Source organism: Pristis pectinata, chromosome 37, assembly GCF_009764475.1.
Source record: "Pristis pectinata isolate sPriPec2 chromosome 37, sPriPec2.1.pri, whole genome shotgun sequence".
NCBI lineage: Eukaryota > Metazoa > Chordata > Chondrichthyes > Rhinopristiformes > Pristidae > Pristis > Pristis pectinata.
The window spans coordinates 12,425,683-12,439,846 of NC_067440.1; the positions used below are offsets into that span (position 1 = coordinate 12,425,683).

Here is a 14,164-nt window from a genome sequence, read left to right on the forward strand (position 1 = left end):
TGCGTCAAATGTGCTTCTGCTATCTTTAGATTTCACTATAACAATATTTTTGGGTATTTAATGTCTCTGATTGGTTGCAGATGATATCTTTCATGGATGCACAGTCCAGTTTCTTCACTCAGGGCTACGAGACACTCCGGCAACTTGATGCATACAAGAAGAAACTTGCTGAGCAGGTACATGGGGAACAAATCCTCATTGGTCTCTCACATTGCGCATGAACGTCCACAGTGTATCTCCCTTTGCACTGAGCAACAATATTACTTTGTACTTTCACTGCACACTACCACATGCCTACCCATAAATTCTCTATTTTATCATTCTTCCTTTATTTATGCAGAGCAGCACCAAGCTTATCTAAAAGTGAGACACCGATCCATGAACATATGAACTCTACCTTGTTATTCCTCTTTTGCACTATTTTCTTTATTTTTTTGGTAACAATAACTTTTATGTCTTGCACTGTACTGCTGCCGCAAAACAACAAATTTCACGACGTATGTCAGTGATACTGAACCTGATTCTGATTAAAGGTGCAACAAGGCTACATGTATGCTAAACAGAATGCAATAGACAAAATTAAGTGATCTTACAACTAATGAATCAAAGCTCTGCAGTCTTAGCACAGCTGATGGGAGGAGGAGGCTTTAAGGGCTGAATGGCTGTGCTGTGCTGAGATCCTTTGTTTCTATGAAATTGTTGGTGTGGTGGAAATATCCTGGGGACTGTGATACTGGGCCCTGAGGCTTGGAAGATTTTGGTTACAAGCGAGAGGGGTTTGGTTCTCACCTCAGTATTTGAATGGACGGATATTTCCCTCATGTTGCCTCTTCATCAAGACAAACAACAGGGTAGGTAACATGGGATAGTATACAAGAATGATTCATATCTAACGTAGTGAATAGTCCCAAGGTGCATGGTGAGCCATTTTCTGAGAGGGACATGGATAAGGTGCCTGGTGTTGCAGGCTGGGAAGACAAGGAATAATTCCCTCCAGAAGAGAATGCCCATTTATTTGTAATAACCAAGCAGGGACTGTCTGGGACAATAAAGGTCAACATGGGCATGGAGATACAGCAGAGACAACAGGTGGATGGAGACAAGAGAACCATAAAGAGACAGTAAAACCCTCCTCCCCCTCCCCCCTTCTCCTTACCCCAATCCCCCTCCACCCCTCTCTCCCTTCCCCCTCTCCCATCTCTCCCTACCCTCTCCTTCCCCACCTTCCCCCTCTCATTTCCCCCTTCCCATCTCTCCCTTCCCCTTTCCCTCCCTTTCTTTTCTCTCTCTCACCCCCTCTCTCCTTTGCCCCCTCTTTTCCTTCCTTCCTCTTCTCTTTTCCTTCCTCTTCCCTTCTCTCCCTTTTCCCCTCTCCCTTCCCCTTCACCCCCCCCTTTCTTCCCCTCATAAACCATGACACCAAGAATTGCTTGATTTCTGTCTCCCTGTCCCTTGAACAACTTGCCCTTTCCATGCTGATCTGCAATGCACTGTGCATGCTCTTGTTCTCTGGTTATCACCCTGAGCACAGTCCACAGAAAGAGACCAGCAGGAAGCCAGGCACCAGTCTGCAATACAGCCCCGCTCTTTAAAACAACAGGATATTCCTCAAGAACTTAGTTTCAGAGATTCTAGGCTTCTTGGAGCAAGGCAAAGAGCAGGGATGAGTATCAGCAACTGGTTCCAAAACATCCCCGGAATGACCAGGAGTAGGATTGAATCTTCATGTTTGCAAATCTGGTACTGCCAGCTCCAGAACAGAATCAGGGTCAGTATCAATTCACCATAGTGCTGTGTGTGAAATGCTTGTGAATTTCCTATCCTGTTGTGACTCAGTGGATGGCATCCTCTCTTCCCTGTGAGTCTGGTCATGGGTTCAAGCCCCAGCCCAGTGACTTGAGCAGAAAATTTCTTCCAAAAGGCCCAGTCTGTCCTCTCAGGTGAACACAGATGATCCCATTCTGGTTAATTGAATCCTTCAGCCTATATTACTTAAAAAAAACAGGTTATCTGGACGTTAACGTCACTGTTTTGTGGGATCTTGCTTTGTTTTTAAATTGGCTGCTGTGTTTCCTTTGTTACAACAGTCACTGCATTAAGAAGTAGCTCAATAGCTGTAAAGTGTTTTGGAACATCCAGGCACTGTGAAAGGAGAGCAGCGGGATCAATGATGAATGGCAACGCTGAATGAAGGAGGAGTGGAACTGGTGCTGGTTGAATTCTTTGAGATTGTGTGTGGCATTGGATGCCCAGTAAGAGGCAGTGTGTGTGTACACTGCCCAGGGATCCTATTCATAATGAGAAACTCTCTTTTCTCCTGTCTTCATTTATCTATTTTTGTTTTTTTTAAAGTTAATCTATAGTTTTGAGTAGGAGTCAGATCTCTCCCAGTTTGAGATATTGTGTCTGCAAGTAAAAGTTGTGGAATAAAGGGGGTTGGTGGTTTGTAGCTTAACAGAAAAAAGAACTACCTTTGTCAAACTGTTCATTAAGCAGGGAGGTGGTCCTAGCATCTGTCAGTTGATCTTTTCAATTGCTTCCTTTGATTCTCCTCTGGATATAGCAACCTCCCAGAAAGTTACCTCTTCCTGTTTTAATGTCGGGAGGCAGCTGTGACCTTGATCTGTGATGTCATTGCCTGAATTTGTGTCGATACCTAATACAGCTCATAATTCAAGACTGATAGAACTGCCTTCATTGTTCATGTGTACGTGTGTGCATTTATATGTATAGAAAGGAGTATGTATAAGGATTGAAAATCAAAAAACCTGCACATCTGGAAATCTGAAATAAAAACAAAAATGCTGGAAATACTCAGCAGGTCAGGCAGTGCTTGTGGCATTTTCTGCTTTTATATGAATAAGGATCTCTATTTCATATACACACATGGGTGTGCTAACATTTCAATATGTATTGTGAATATATGTGAGCATGTGTGTTAGCCTGCATGTGTGGGCTTTGCTTGCCTACTATAATGCATATGTCAATGTCAGTGTACGTAGCAGTGAATTCGTGTCTGCTTTTGTATATGTGAGTATGCATGTACATGCAGTTGTGCTTGTGTGATTTCGCATATTTGTAATTAACAAACAAACGACTACTGACATTAAGAATTTGATATAAAAACAGGAATTCTGGAAATGTTCAGCAGGGCAGATGGAGGTCAGTCAGGAGGGTAGATCAGCAGCTCCAGCATGTCTACATGTTTGTACATAAGTTAGTGTCTTTGCGTCTTGGTGGATGTTGGTGTGAATGTAAGAGCATGTGTATGTAGTTGCGAGCATAAATGATTGCAACCACAAGTATGTGTGAGTGTGCATGGGTTGTAAATCAATACATGGGACCACAATGGGAGTGTAGTAATATTCTCAAGACATCAATGTGCCAAAACTCTAAATCTAATTAAAGTGATGCAATGCGCCAAAGATTTATGTACAACAGGATTGGTTGCACAGGTTTTAGCAGGAAGTGGTGTAAAATATCCCTGTGTTCATGTGCCACTCACCACTGGCATTGAGTTTGACTGGCATTGAGCCAGTGTGGGATTGTTGGAGCAGTCCAGGGTGTCACTCACTGGACAGGGCCATGTACTGATTCTAATAATGGATTGTCATTCAACAAGTCTGGATTGATAATTCCAAAACACAAATTCAAATCCTACCCTGTACAATTTACAGTAAATTATTCCCTGAGGAGGTGTATAAAGAGAGATTAAGCAGACTGGGCTTGTATTCGCTTGAGTTCAGAAGAATGAGAGGTAATCTCATTGAAACACACAACATTTCTACAGGGTTTAACAGGGTAGCTGCAAGATGTTTCTCCTGGCTGGTGTATCCAGAATCACAGGCTCAGCCGGTCAGGACAGAGATGATACAAGAAATGGTGAATCTTTGGAACTCTCTACCCACAAGGTCCGTGGAGGTTTGGTCATTGAGTATATTCAAGACAGAGGTGAATAGATTATTAGGCATTAAGGGAATCCTGGGACATTGGGTTAGTGAAGGGAAATAATGATGAAGTAAAAGATCGGCCATGATCTCATTGAATGGTAAACACAAGGGGCTGAAAAGCCTCCTCCTGTTCATGAAGTTAATAAGCTGAGAAATTAAAACAGTTAGTCTCACTAATGATGATCATAAACTTTCTAGTTCCCTAATGTTTTTCAGGAAAGGAAATTTGCTGTCCTTACTCAGTTCCGTGCATGTGTGACTCTGTACATAGTTCTAAACTGCATTCCGGAATAACCCAGCAAGCTACTCGGTTCAAAGGCAAATAAGGATAAGGAGTAAATGTTGGCTCTGCCAGTGATTCCTTGAATATTAAAAAAAATTGCCAAAAGAAAATCATTAACAGATCAGATTAAGAAGTCAGGAGGACTTTTCATTAGTGGCAAGAATGAGGATCTCACTGCTGTCTTCACTCTACCATTGGGAAAGGGCAGAGACTATGGGTGAAGTGAAGTGGGAGTGGTGACAAGGGCAGATGTTCTAGGGAGATGCAGATGAGGACATCAGTACCAAGGTGAGAAGGGTGGAGACCATTAGTAGCAAAAGACCCAGGGGAAGATGGAGATCTTGGAGTCTCTCACAAGAGCCCAAGGTAGGGTCTGGCTCTTTAAGTGACACTGAAGCATGCCTCCATCCTCTGGCAAAGACCCACATTTGTGCTGTCATGAATGCACGATAGAATTTTGCACAAATGATGTCAAACAAGCAATATGTGCTCGAGAGGAGTCACCAGCATGGAAGAGCTGACTGCAAAATTACCGCAGTATTCTGCTCTGAAATGAAAACTGCCCTCAAGCGTCCATACATCTTAGGCACCTCTGGAATTATGGCACGTGTGTGTAGGGTGGGACTCATGTGAAGAGCTGGTGGGCAGTATATACAGATTGGGAAGAATGACTTGTTACTTGTTCTTTTTTCAATGTGCAAGATTAGGAATCAGTGAAGGCAAGATCAAACTGAGCAAAGAAGTGTTATCCTGTCAATGCTTACATGTGATGACTAGATTGTCAGAAACCAGAATCACAAGGCTAGACATGAGGGGGAAGAGTGGCAATGTTCCCTGCACTGACCTGTTGTGTTTCTTTCACTAACCAGTTGCATCAGCTGGAGCTGAATTCGGCACGGGATAAGCGGGATATGGAGCAGCGACACGCTGTCATCAAGCAGAAGGTGAGTCTTAAGAACAACAGGGACTGCACATTGGTTCACAGTCAACACAGACCAACCACAGAACTGAGCACCAAGCACTTTCAAGTAGTGACAGCACAGTTTAGATACAGAGGACAGCTCTTTGGTACCATCTTTTCACACACTCCCAGGACAGGGACACACAAGATGAATACAGAGGAAAGCTCTTCTGCACTGTCCTATCACACACGCCCAGGGCAGAGACAGCACAGGTTAAATACAGAGGAAAGCTCCTACTGCACTCTCCTATCTCTCCAGCAAGGCCTGGAACCCCTGATCCCCATATCTCTGTGGTGGAGCGCCTTTGGCAGCACAAACCTGATGGAGGTCTGTCGATTACAATGCCTCAGGCAGAGATGTAAGAAGGGAATTAACATTCTGCAAGAAAACTGGCTTACCTGTCATGGAAATAATTGAAGGCTTTGGTTCAGAATGCACTAATATATTTTCCATATGAGGGGGAGAAGCACTTGAGCAACCTGGGGTTCCATTTATAGAGTATGTTCCTGTAGATCCTCAATAATCAGGAAGAAGGTAAAGATTTCATCCAGGCCTTTCTAAAGAGTCCAATCTTTGATGCTATAATAAAATAGTAGAGAAGTTTTTAAATAACACATGAAGCTAGAGTAGATTATTTAGCCCCTCAAGCCTGTTTCATCATTCAATTGCTGGACTGTGAAGTAACTCTGTTGTCCAATAATCCTTCATACCTCAGATGTATAATAATCTTATCACCTCAGATGTATAATAATCTATCAATCCCATATTTAAAATTAACAATTGACACAGCATCAATTGGTTTTCGTGAGGGAGATTCAAACTTCTACAATACTCTGAGTGGAGAAGTATCTCCTAACACTTGAAAAACCTTCCTCTAATTTTTAAACTATAGCCCTGAGCCTTAGACTCCTAGGGTGGTGGAAATAGTGTCTCTCTATCCACTTGTCAATTCCCCTCAATATCTTGAAAACTTCAATCAAATTGCCCCATAATCCTCTAATTTCTAGGGAAGACAATCCCAGTAAGGGCAATGAAAATAAAGAGCATATGATTGTTCTTTAATATATTCTCATTGGACTGCTGGAGTAGGAAATTGGAGAATTGATGCATTTGGATTCCCACTCCTGAAATGTACTATTGTATTCATAAGTATTCATTCTGGAAACAGAAACTTTTTTATAAATAGAAGAATAGAATTTCAAAAATCAGACTAAATTTCAAATGGAGCAAAATTGCAATCTAATGCAACCTAATGCCGTCCATGGCGAGCTGAACAACATTCAGCTGTGATCATATGGGATAAATAACTTTTTTGTAATGCTCCAGTTTGATAAACAAAAAAATGGGTTAGATGCAGAATAAAGCTCCCATGTTTGCAAAATGTGGGTAAAGAACTAGTGCTCAAGCATTGATATTGTCTGTCAAGTATACAAAGTTCATTAAACATAGCAAGTAGTCAGGAATTAAAAGAAGAAAAGTGACATGAGCTAGTTCTGTTCACTGTAAACCGCATGAGGAATGATGAATTGTCATTCAGCCAACTGTCTCCTGCAGCAAATACCTTGCTTTGAGCTTGCTTGACATCCAGAGACCAGGTCCTTAGAAAAGAAAAAGAAAACGGGGTATATACAGAGTAAAGTTCCCTCGGCATGGAACAGGAAAAGGAATGTCAGGCAAAAATGAAGCAACTCAAGCCAAGTTGCTGGAATGATTCTGTAACTGGGTGCAGTACATCTAATGGCATCAGTCAGGCCTTACTAGTGTTTTCTAGGAAGTTGTGCTGGAGGCAGCAAAGGCTTAGAGGCAGCCCTGGAGTTGTTACTCCGCATGTATCTATGGTTAAACCTACCCAATGGGTTGGAGCCTCAATTCCACCTATGGTCTGTTGAATTCTGCAGATGCCTAAATGATGGGACTAAAATGCAGGCTGCAGAGCACTTCTGGTGTGACCTCATCTGTCAGTTGTCCCTCCCCACCTTCCTCCTCCTCTCTCCACATTGCTGAGATGGGGTTCACACACAATGGAGGGAGGGCAGTGGGTGGATAATAATCATTAAGGGCACCAGCATTTGTACACATACATGGGTTCCGTTTGCCCTTCCAAAAGCAGCACAACTAGAATTTCTGCACCTATTGACTGTCCATATTCCCTCACAGAAATTATTTAAGGGCTCAAAAAAGAACCAACAGCAGATGAAATTTATTACAGGGAAGCTTGAGGTGACCTTGGTATGTCAGATTATATAAGAAGTCTGTGATTTCCATGGTCTAAATGTCAAAACTAGCTCAGTGCTGAATGACCTCACCTAAGAGTTGAGGGGGTGGAATTTTTAGACCAGGTGAAGTGTTATTGGTTTAATCAAAATGTCTACCTCCCACAGGATGTGATTTATGATGATTCATTGCTGGAGTTTAACATGGAGGCCCCAAACGGTGTTGTAATGGAAGGTTACTTGTACAAACGAGCAAGCAACGCCTTTAAAACGTGGAACAGGTGCTGTAATCATCCTTTACCCCTAGTTAAAGACATTCATATTAGTGTTCCAATACTGCTTCTTTGTCCAAGTCCATCAATTTCCCAATCCAGCTCCCTTGTCTGGGGAGGGTGCTTCCTCACAGCTATGACCAGCATGGTCCCCATGTAATCACTGGCTATGTTAAAAGGAAATCAAAAAAGCTGTAGGACAAAGGGAAAACCTGTGACAGGGTGAGGAAGCATTGCTGTGGGGATGAGTTGTGCAGGGGTCATTGGTTTACTGGGTCAATGAAAGCAGTTAGAGGGTGATGATATAGACAAAGAAACATGATGTGTTGCTAATAGCAGGACTCATGGACAATGAGTACTATTGGAGAGAAAAAATTGAGTCAATACAGATGACCTTTTCTGGTACAGACAGAGAGTTACATGAAGTTGGAGAAAGTAATATTGAGCACAGAAGGCTGCAATGTGCCAGACAGAAGTTGAGATGTTGTACCTCAACCTTGTGTTAGCCTTGTAGTCACAGTGCAAGAAGCCACAGATAGGTTAAGGTGGGAGTGAGATGGAGAATTAAAGTGGCAGGCAACAGGATGCGCAAAGGTCACTCCTGCAGACTGTACACAAGTGGTCTGCAAAGTGGAGACACAAGAGAGACTGCGTATGCTGGAAATCTGGTGTGTGTTGCTCTGAAAAGCGTTTGGTTTCTTCAATGTAGAGGAGATCACATTGTGAACACCAAAGATTAGAAGTGCAAGTAAATTACTGCTTGATCTGGAACTACTTTTTGGGCCCACAGATGGTGAGAAGGGAAGAAGTGAAAGGACAGGTGTTGCAACTCCTGCTGTTGTGAGGGAAAGTACTGTAACACCAAGGATGGAAGAACCAGAGAGTTGGGAAAGGAATGGTCCCTTCAGAATGCTGAGAGAGGAGGGGAATGTGTGTGTGTGGTGGGGAAATCTTGCTGAAGATGGTACAAATTGTGAAGGATGATCTAATGAATGCAGAGGCTGGTAGGGTGGAAGAAGAGGAGCAGGGAACTTTGCCCTTATTCTGTCCAGAATAGGGGGTGAGAGCAAAGGTATGGGAAATAAATGAGAAGGGTTCAAGGACTCAATCCAAAATGGTAGAGGGTCGGGTTCAGGAAGAAGGAAGACAATTCAGAGGCACTTGTGTAGAAATTTTCATAAATGGAACAAATGGAGGAATTGGGAGAATGGGATGGAGTCTTTGCAGGAGGCAGTGTGGGAGAAAGTATAATCAGGTTGGCTATGGAAGTCTTTAGGCTTGCAATTAATGTTTGTGGCTAGCCTATCTCCTGAGATGAAGATGAAGAGATCCAGAAAGGGCAGGGAAGAGTCAGAGGTGGGCCATGTAAAGCCGAGAGTAGAGTGGAAATTGGCAGCAAAAGTAATGACATTTTCAAGATGAGGGACTAAAACAAAGATTTTTCCATGAATCCCACAAGAAGACAGCTGTAGCTTGGGCTCATGTGAGTTACCATTAGCTACACCGTTAATCTGGAGAAAGTGAGTGGAATTGATGTGGGTTAGAGGTGTAGACAGATTGTATGTCCATGGTAAGGAAGAGCCAGCTGTGTCCAGGGAATTGGAAACTTCCAAAATGCTGGTGGGCATCAGAAGTGTAAATGGGAAAGGATTGAATCAGAGATGAAAGGATGGACTCTAGCTAGGAAGAAATTAATTTGCTGGGACAAAAGAGGCTGAAACAATGGTTTTGCCTGGATACTCCTGCTTGTGGATCTTGGGCAAAAGGTAAAAGCGGGCTGTGTAGGGCTGGGACACTACAAGTTTTGAAGATGTGGAAGGAAGATCTTCCACTCAGAGAAACACCCATCCACCACTACCCTTTTCCTCCAATCACTAAGCCAATTTTTGTTCCAGTTCACCAATACAGCTCGGATCTCTTATGCCTTATTAGAATATAAATTGATTGTGCTCAAGGAGCTATGGAGACAGAGGGTAATGTAACTTGCCTGAATGAAAAGCAGGTATATCAAAGTGTATGAGGAATGAGCAGGCATATGAGAGTAGGGTAAATAGTTTCAGATACACAGTTTGCACCTCAAGGCCTTTCTGTGCTGTACTTCTGGTTTCTAATGGTCTGTGTCGATTAGCATAGATATGGTGGGGGAGGTGTTGCTAAACTGAGTGGTGGGAGATGTGTTCTTGCTCTTCCTGCTCTGATAGGGTACTGGTCTTGTTAAAATTCTGTTTTGGCCGAGGTGTAATATATTTAGCTCCTGTCTTCATTGTTCTGACCTCATTAATGACTCTTCTGTTCACAGACGGTGGTTTTCCATCCAGAACAATCAGCTGGTGTACCAGAAAAAGCTAAAGGTGAGAGAACCCAAATGCCATGCATTTATGAGGGTGGAGTCTCTGATTTTCAGTTAATGGGAAAGAGAAAATAGCTGCAGGGATGCATCTTAAACATAAGCTTCTTCAGCTGAAACACCATGGACAAAAGGGGGGATTCGCAGCAACTTTAACAACCTCAGGACCTCCAGAAGCATTTCACAGCCAATGAAGCACTTTCAAATTGCAGTCCCTCTTGTAATGTTGGCATAAGGTGGGCGATTTGTGTAAAGCAAGCTCTCTACATCAGTGAGACCAAGCACAAGTGAGATCACCACTTTGCCGAGTACCTGCACTCTGTCACCATGGCCAACTGCACCTCCCAGTTGCAAGCCATTTTAATTCTCCTTCGCATTCTCACACCTGACCGTTCTCAGTCTCCTCCACTGCCAGGGTGAGGCCAAACATAAACTAGGGGAACAGTACCTCATATTCTACTTGGGTTGTCTACAACCCGACGGCATGAACACTAAATTCTCCAATTTCAGGTAACCAGCTCCCCCTCTCCCTCCTACGGATCTACCAGCCTCTCTCACACACACTGTTCTTTCCAAGCCACCACTCCTGAGTCCCACATCTCCCAGTTTCTTTCCCTTACTCCATCTGCCCATCACCCACACACTCCTCGCACTGTGCCCAGCCCCCACTGTTTCCATACCTCCCTTATTTTGTTTCTCTTCATCTTCCTTTCTTATCAGATTTCAGAATCTGCAGCTCTTTGTTGCCACCACCTATCACCACCCAGCCTCTACCACTATCTCTACCCTTCCCTCCCCCATCTGATTCCATCTGCCAATCAGCCCCTCCATATCTGGATCCACCCATTGCTTGCCAGCTCATGCCCTACCCCTCCCTCTCACCTCTTTTATACTCACTATCTCCCCTCTGCTCTTTCAGTCCAGGTGAAAGGTCTCAACCTGAAACGTCAACTGTCTAATTCCCTCTACAGATGCTGCCTGGCCCACTGAGTTCATCCAGCAGCTAATTTTTTGCTCCAGATTCCAGCATCTGCCGTCCCTTGTGTCCCAAAATCAGCAGTATGCTAATGATCAGGTTAATATGGGTTGAGAGGTAGATACTGGTCAGTACACCAGGGAGAATGCCATTTCTTTGAGTAGTGCCCTGAAGTCTTTCACTCCATGTGAGAAGGCAGATTTATTTGGCATCCCACTCAAAATGGCCCCATATCCAACAGTGCAGTGCTTCCTTACAGCTGTAGTAGGAGTGTCAGCCTAGATTTTGTACTGGTGGGGTTTGAACCCATGGCCTTCTGATTTACCAAGGAAAAAGCAAGCCACTGAATAAGACTGGAAGTAGTTTGGAGGCTATAAACACAATAGGAGAGTTGGGTTGATGGCCTATTTCCCTGATGTAGATTCTATATACAAATCTATTTGGAATCTATTCTAAATGGAAAGAAGTTTGGAAAGGATGTGTACTGTTGGAATACACTAATAAGTTGACTGAAGCTATATTTTCTCTCCATTATTTTTAATGCTGCAGGATAATCTCACTGTGGTGGTGGAAGACCTTCGTCTGTGTACAGTTAAGACTGGAGCTGACAGTGAGCGACGATTCTGTTTTGAAGTAGTATCCCCCTCAAAGTGAGTACTCACTTGCTTTTGCTGACTATGCTTTTTAAAATGAAATTCTGACTAGAAGAAGGTAGACAGAGCTCACAATTCTTGCTCCAGCCTGGTTGTACAGATGCTTTTATTAGTGCACCCATGCACAGGACGATCATGTTCCCGTACTTTCTATTTTAATGCAATTGCATTTTATAAGATAGAGATATCTTTGTTAGTCACATGTACGTCGAAACACACAGTGAAATGCATCTTTTGCGTAGAGTATTCTGGAGGCAGCCCGCAAGTGTTGCCACACTTCTGGCGCCAACAAAGCATGCCCACAACTTCCATGTCTTTGGAATGTGGGAGGAAACCGGAGCACCCGAAGGAAACCCACGCAGACACAGGAAGAACGTACAAACTCCTTACAGACAGTGGCCAGATTTGAACCCGGGTCGCTGGTGCTGTAAAGCATTACACTAACTGTTACACTACCATGCCTCTGTCACTTGGTGATATTGGGTATCCCTGTGTTAAGAAAATATATTGCAATGGAGGCCATTTAGTCCCTTGGAGCTTTTCTGTCATTCTTCATCTCCCTCCTTTGGTTTTGCGTTCATAAATAATTTATTCTTTAAGGCTGAGTTGTATTACAGTTTAGGGTAAATCAAGACCTATGTCAATGATGAAAAACGACAAGCATATCTTATTGAATGGTGAAGAAGGCCCAAGTAAACATATAGAGAATTCCAGGGATTCACCACCCTCTGCAAAAAGAAATTTCCATGCACATCTGATTTAAATCAGCTGGCACCTTTATCTTTTAACCTTGTCCCCTTGTTTAAGATTCTTCCATTCATGAAAATATCTCAACATCTACCCCGTCGTGCCCTCTCAGGATCTTACGTACCTCAGTAAAGTCACCCTTCGTTCTTCTAAATAGCAAAGAATACAGACCCAAACTATTCAGCCTCTATTGATAGGACAACCCTCTCATCCCAGGAATTAGCCTGGTGAATCTCCTCTGACCTTGCACATCTCAAAACCCTATTGATTAGTAGGTTAACTGGCCAATGTTGGTGGGTAGTAGGACAATCAAGGTGGGGTTGATGGCATGTGAGAGAGAATAGATCATAAGGAAATAAATAGTGGGATCACTGTGTGAGGCTGCATAGACTCAATGGGCTGAATGGCCTCCTTCTCTGTTATTAGAAAACATGAGAAAATATTTCCACTGGTGTTCCAACTGACCACTCACCAGTTGATAAAAAAACACACCTCTCTTGCTTTTTATTCCTTTTTTTTAAACAATCATGTAATTATTAACCTTCCTGCTATTGGAATCAAGTAGCCTTTATCTACAAGTTTGACATCTCTATCGAATTTCCTTTTAACCTTCACCTTTCTCAGAACAATCTGAGAATAATTCAGGATAATTCCTCCCTACCTTACTGTTCCACCAATGAAGCATCAAGATGCACTGTCAGATTCAGTTCCCTTTTACAAACAGGAAAGCGCTGTTGAGGAAAGATAGCTGTTATTTCCTGTCTCAATGAAAGGAGAGCATTGACAAAGCAGACCACAGCACAACACCTACTGATACCACGCTAAGTCAGAGAGCTTGGGATATAGCTGAGCAGTGGTCACATTGCTGAACTACAAGTAGTCTGAATCCCCAGCAAAGCAGTTGAAGGATCTAAATTCAGTTTAAAGATTCAAGAATTGAAACTTTGATACCAATAAAAGTGACTGTGAAACTACTGATTTGAGTAGATATTGAATAGGTTCATGAATCTTTGTTTTTAGAGAAGGAAATCTGCTGCTCTTACTCAATCAGGCTGGTGTGCGACTCCACCACACACCAGCTCTTAATTACCCACTGCTGTAGCCTTTAAAGAAAGTTTAGGGAATAAATAAAAACATTGCCAGAGAACCTGAGATTTTTTAAAAAATTTTCCCTATGAAACTGAATCTCAGGACTTTGATGAAGGGCAGCAATAGATATGTGTACACGAGCACACACTGAAACACACACACACACACACACACACACACACTTGCACACAGGCATTCACATGCTCAAACATGCAGAGACATATATGCATGCACAAATGCACAAGCACACAGACACATTCATTTATAGCCCATCCCTAATTGTTCTTGAGAAGGTGGTGGTGAGCCACCACTTGGAACCATACTCCCATCAGTCCCAGAAGGTCTCAAATGGAGTAGTGGACACTGTGTGCTCTATCTCTAGGGACACCTGGGCACAACATCTGAAAAAGTGTTTCAGGAGGAACATGCGCTCCAACTGCCTGGCCTGTGAATGGCCATCTTTGCCAGGCTCAGGAGTAGACCATCATCCATCTGTCCCCATTCCCATTGTCCTGATAGCCAGAGGCCCCCCACCAGTTGGGAGAGCACTTTGACTGGAGATGACCATGTCCCAGATTCTGAAAGGATCCTGGTAAAGGCAGGCAACTGTCTTACAGAGGCACAGCTTTTTGCTTGCTTTTGGGAGATGTGTGTTGTTATGAAGGCAGTGTC

General features: G+C 43.2%; 1 protein-coding gene across 1 annotated transcript in view; it reads left to right on the top strand.

The window, feature by feature from the left end:
• The window catches only part of LOC127586663 (arf-GAP with coiled-coil, ANK repeat and PH domain-containing protein 2-like), a 64,776-nt gene that overhangs the window by 29,279 nt on the left and 21,333 nt on the right, over positions 1 to 14,164 (top strand). The window contains exons 8-12 of the mRNA XM_052044779.1: positions 81 to 176; positions 5,103 to 5,177; positions 7,577 to 7,689; positions 9,980 to 10,031; positions 11,553 to 11,653. Of these exons, the coding sequence (XP_051900739.1) occupies positions 81 to 176; positions 5,103 to 5,177; positions 7,577 to 7,689; positions 9,980 to 10,031; positions 11,553 to 11,653 (437 nt within the window). The remainder of the gene's footprint in view (positions 1 to 80; positions 177 to 5,102; positions 5,178 to 7,576; positions 7,690 to 9,979; positions 10,032 to 11,552; positions 11,654 to 14,164) is intronic.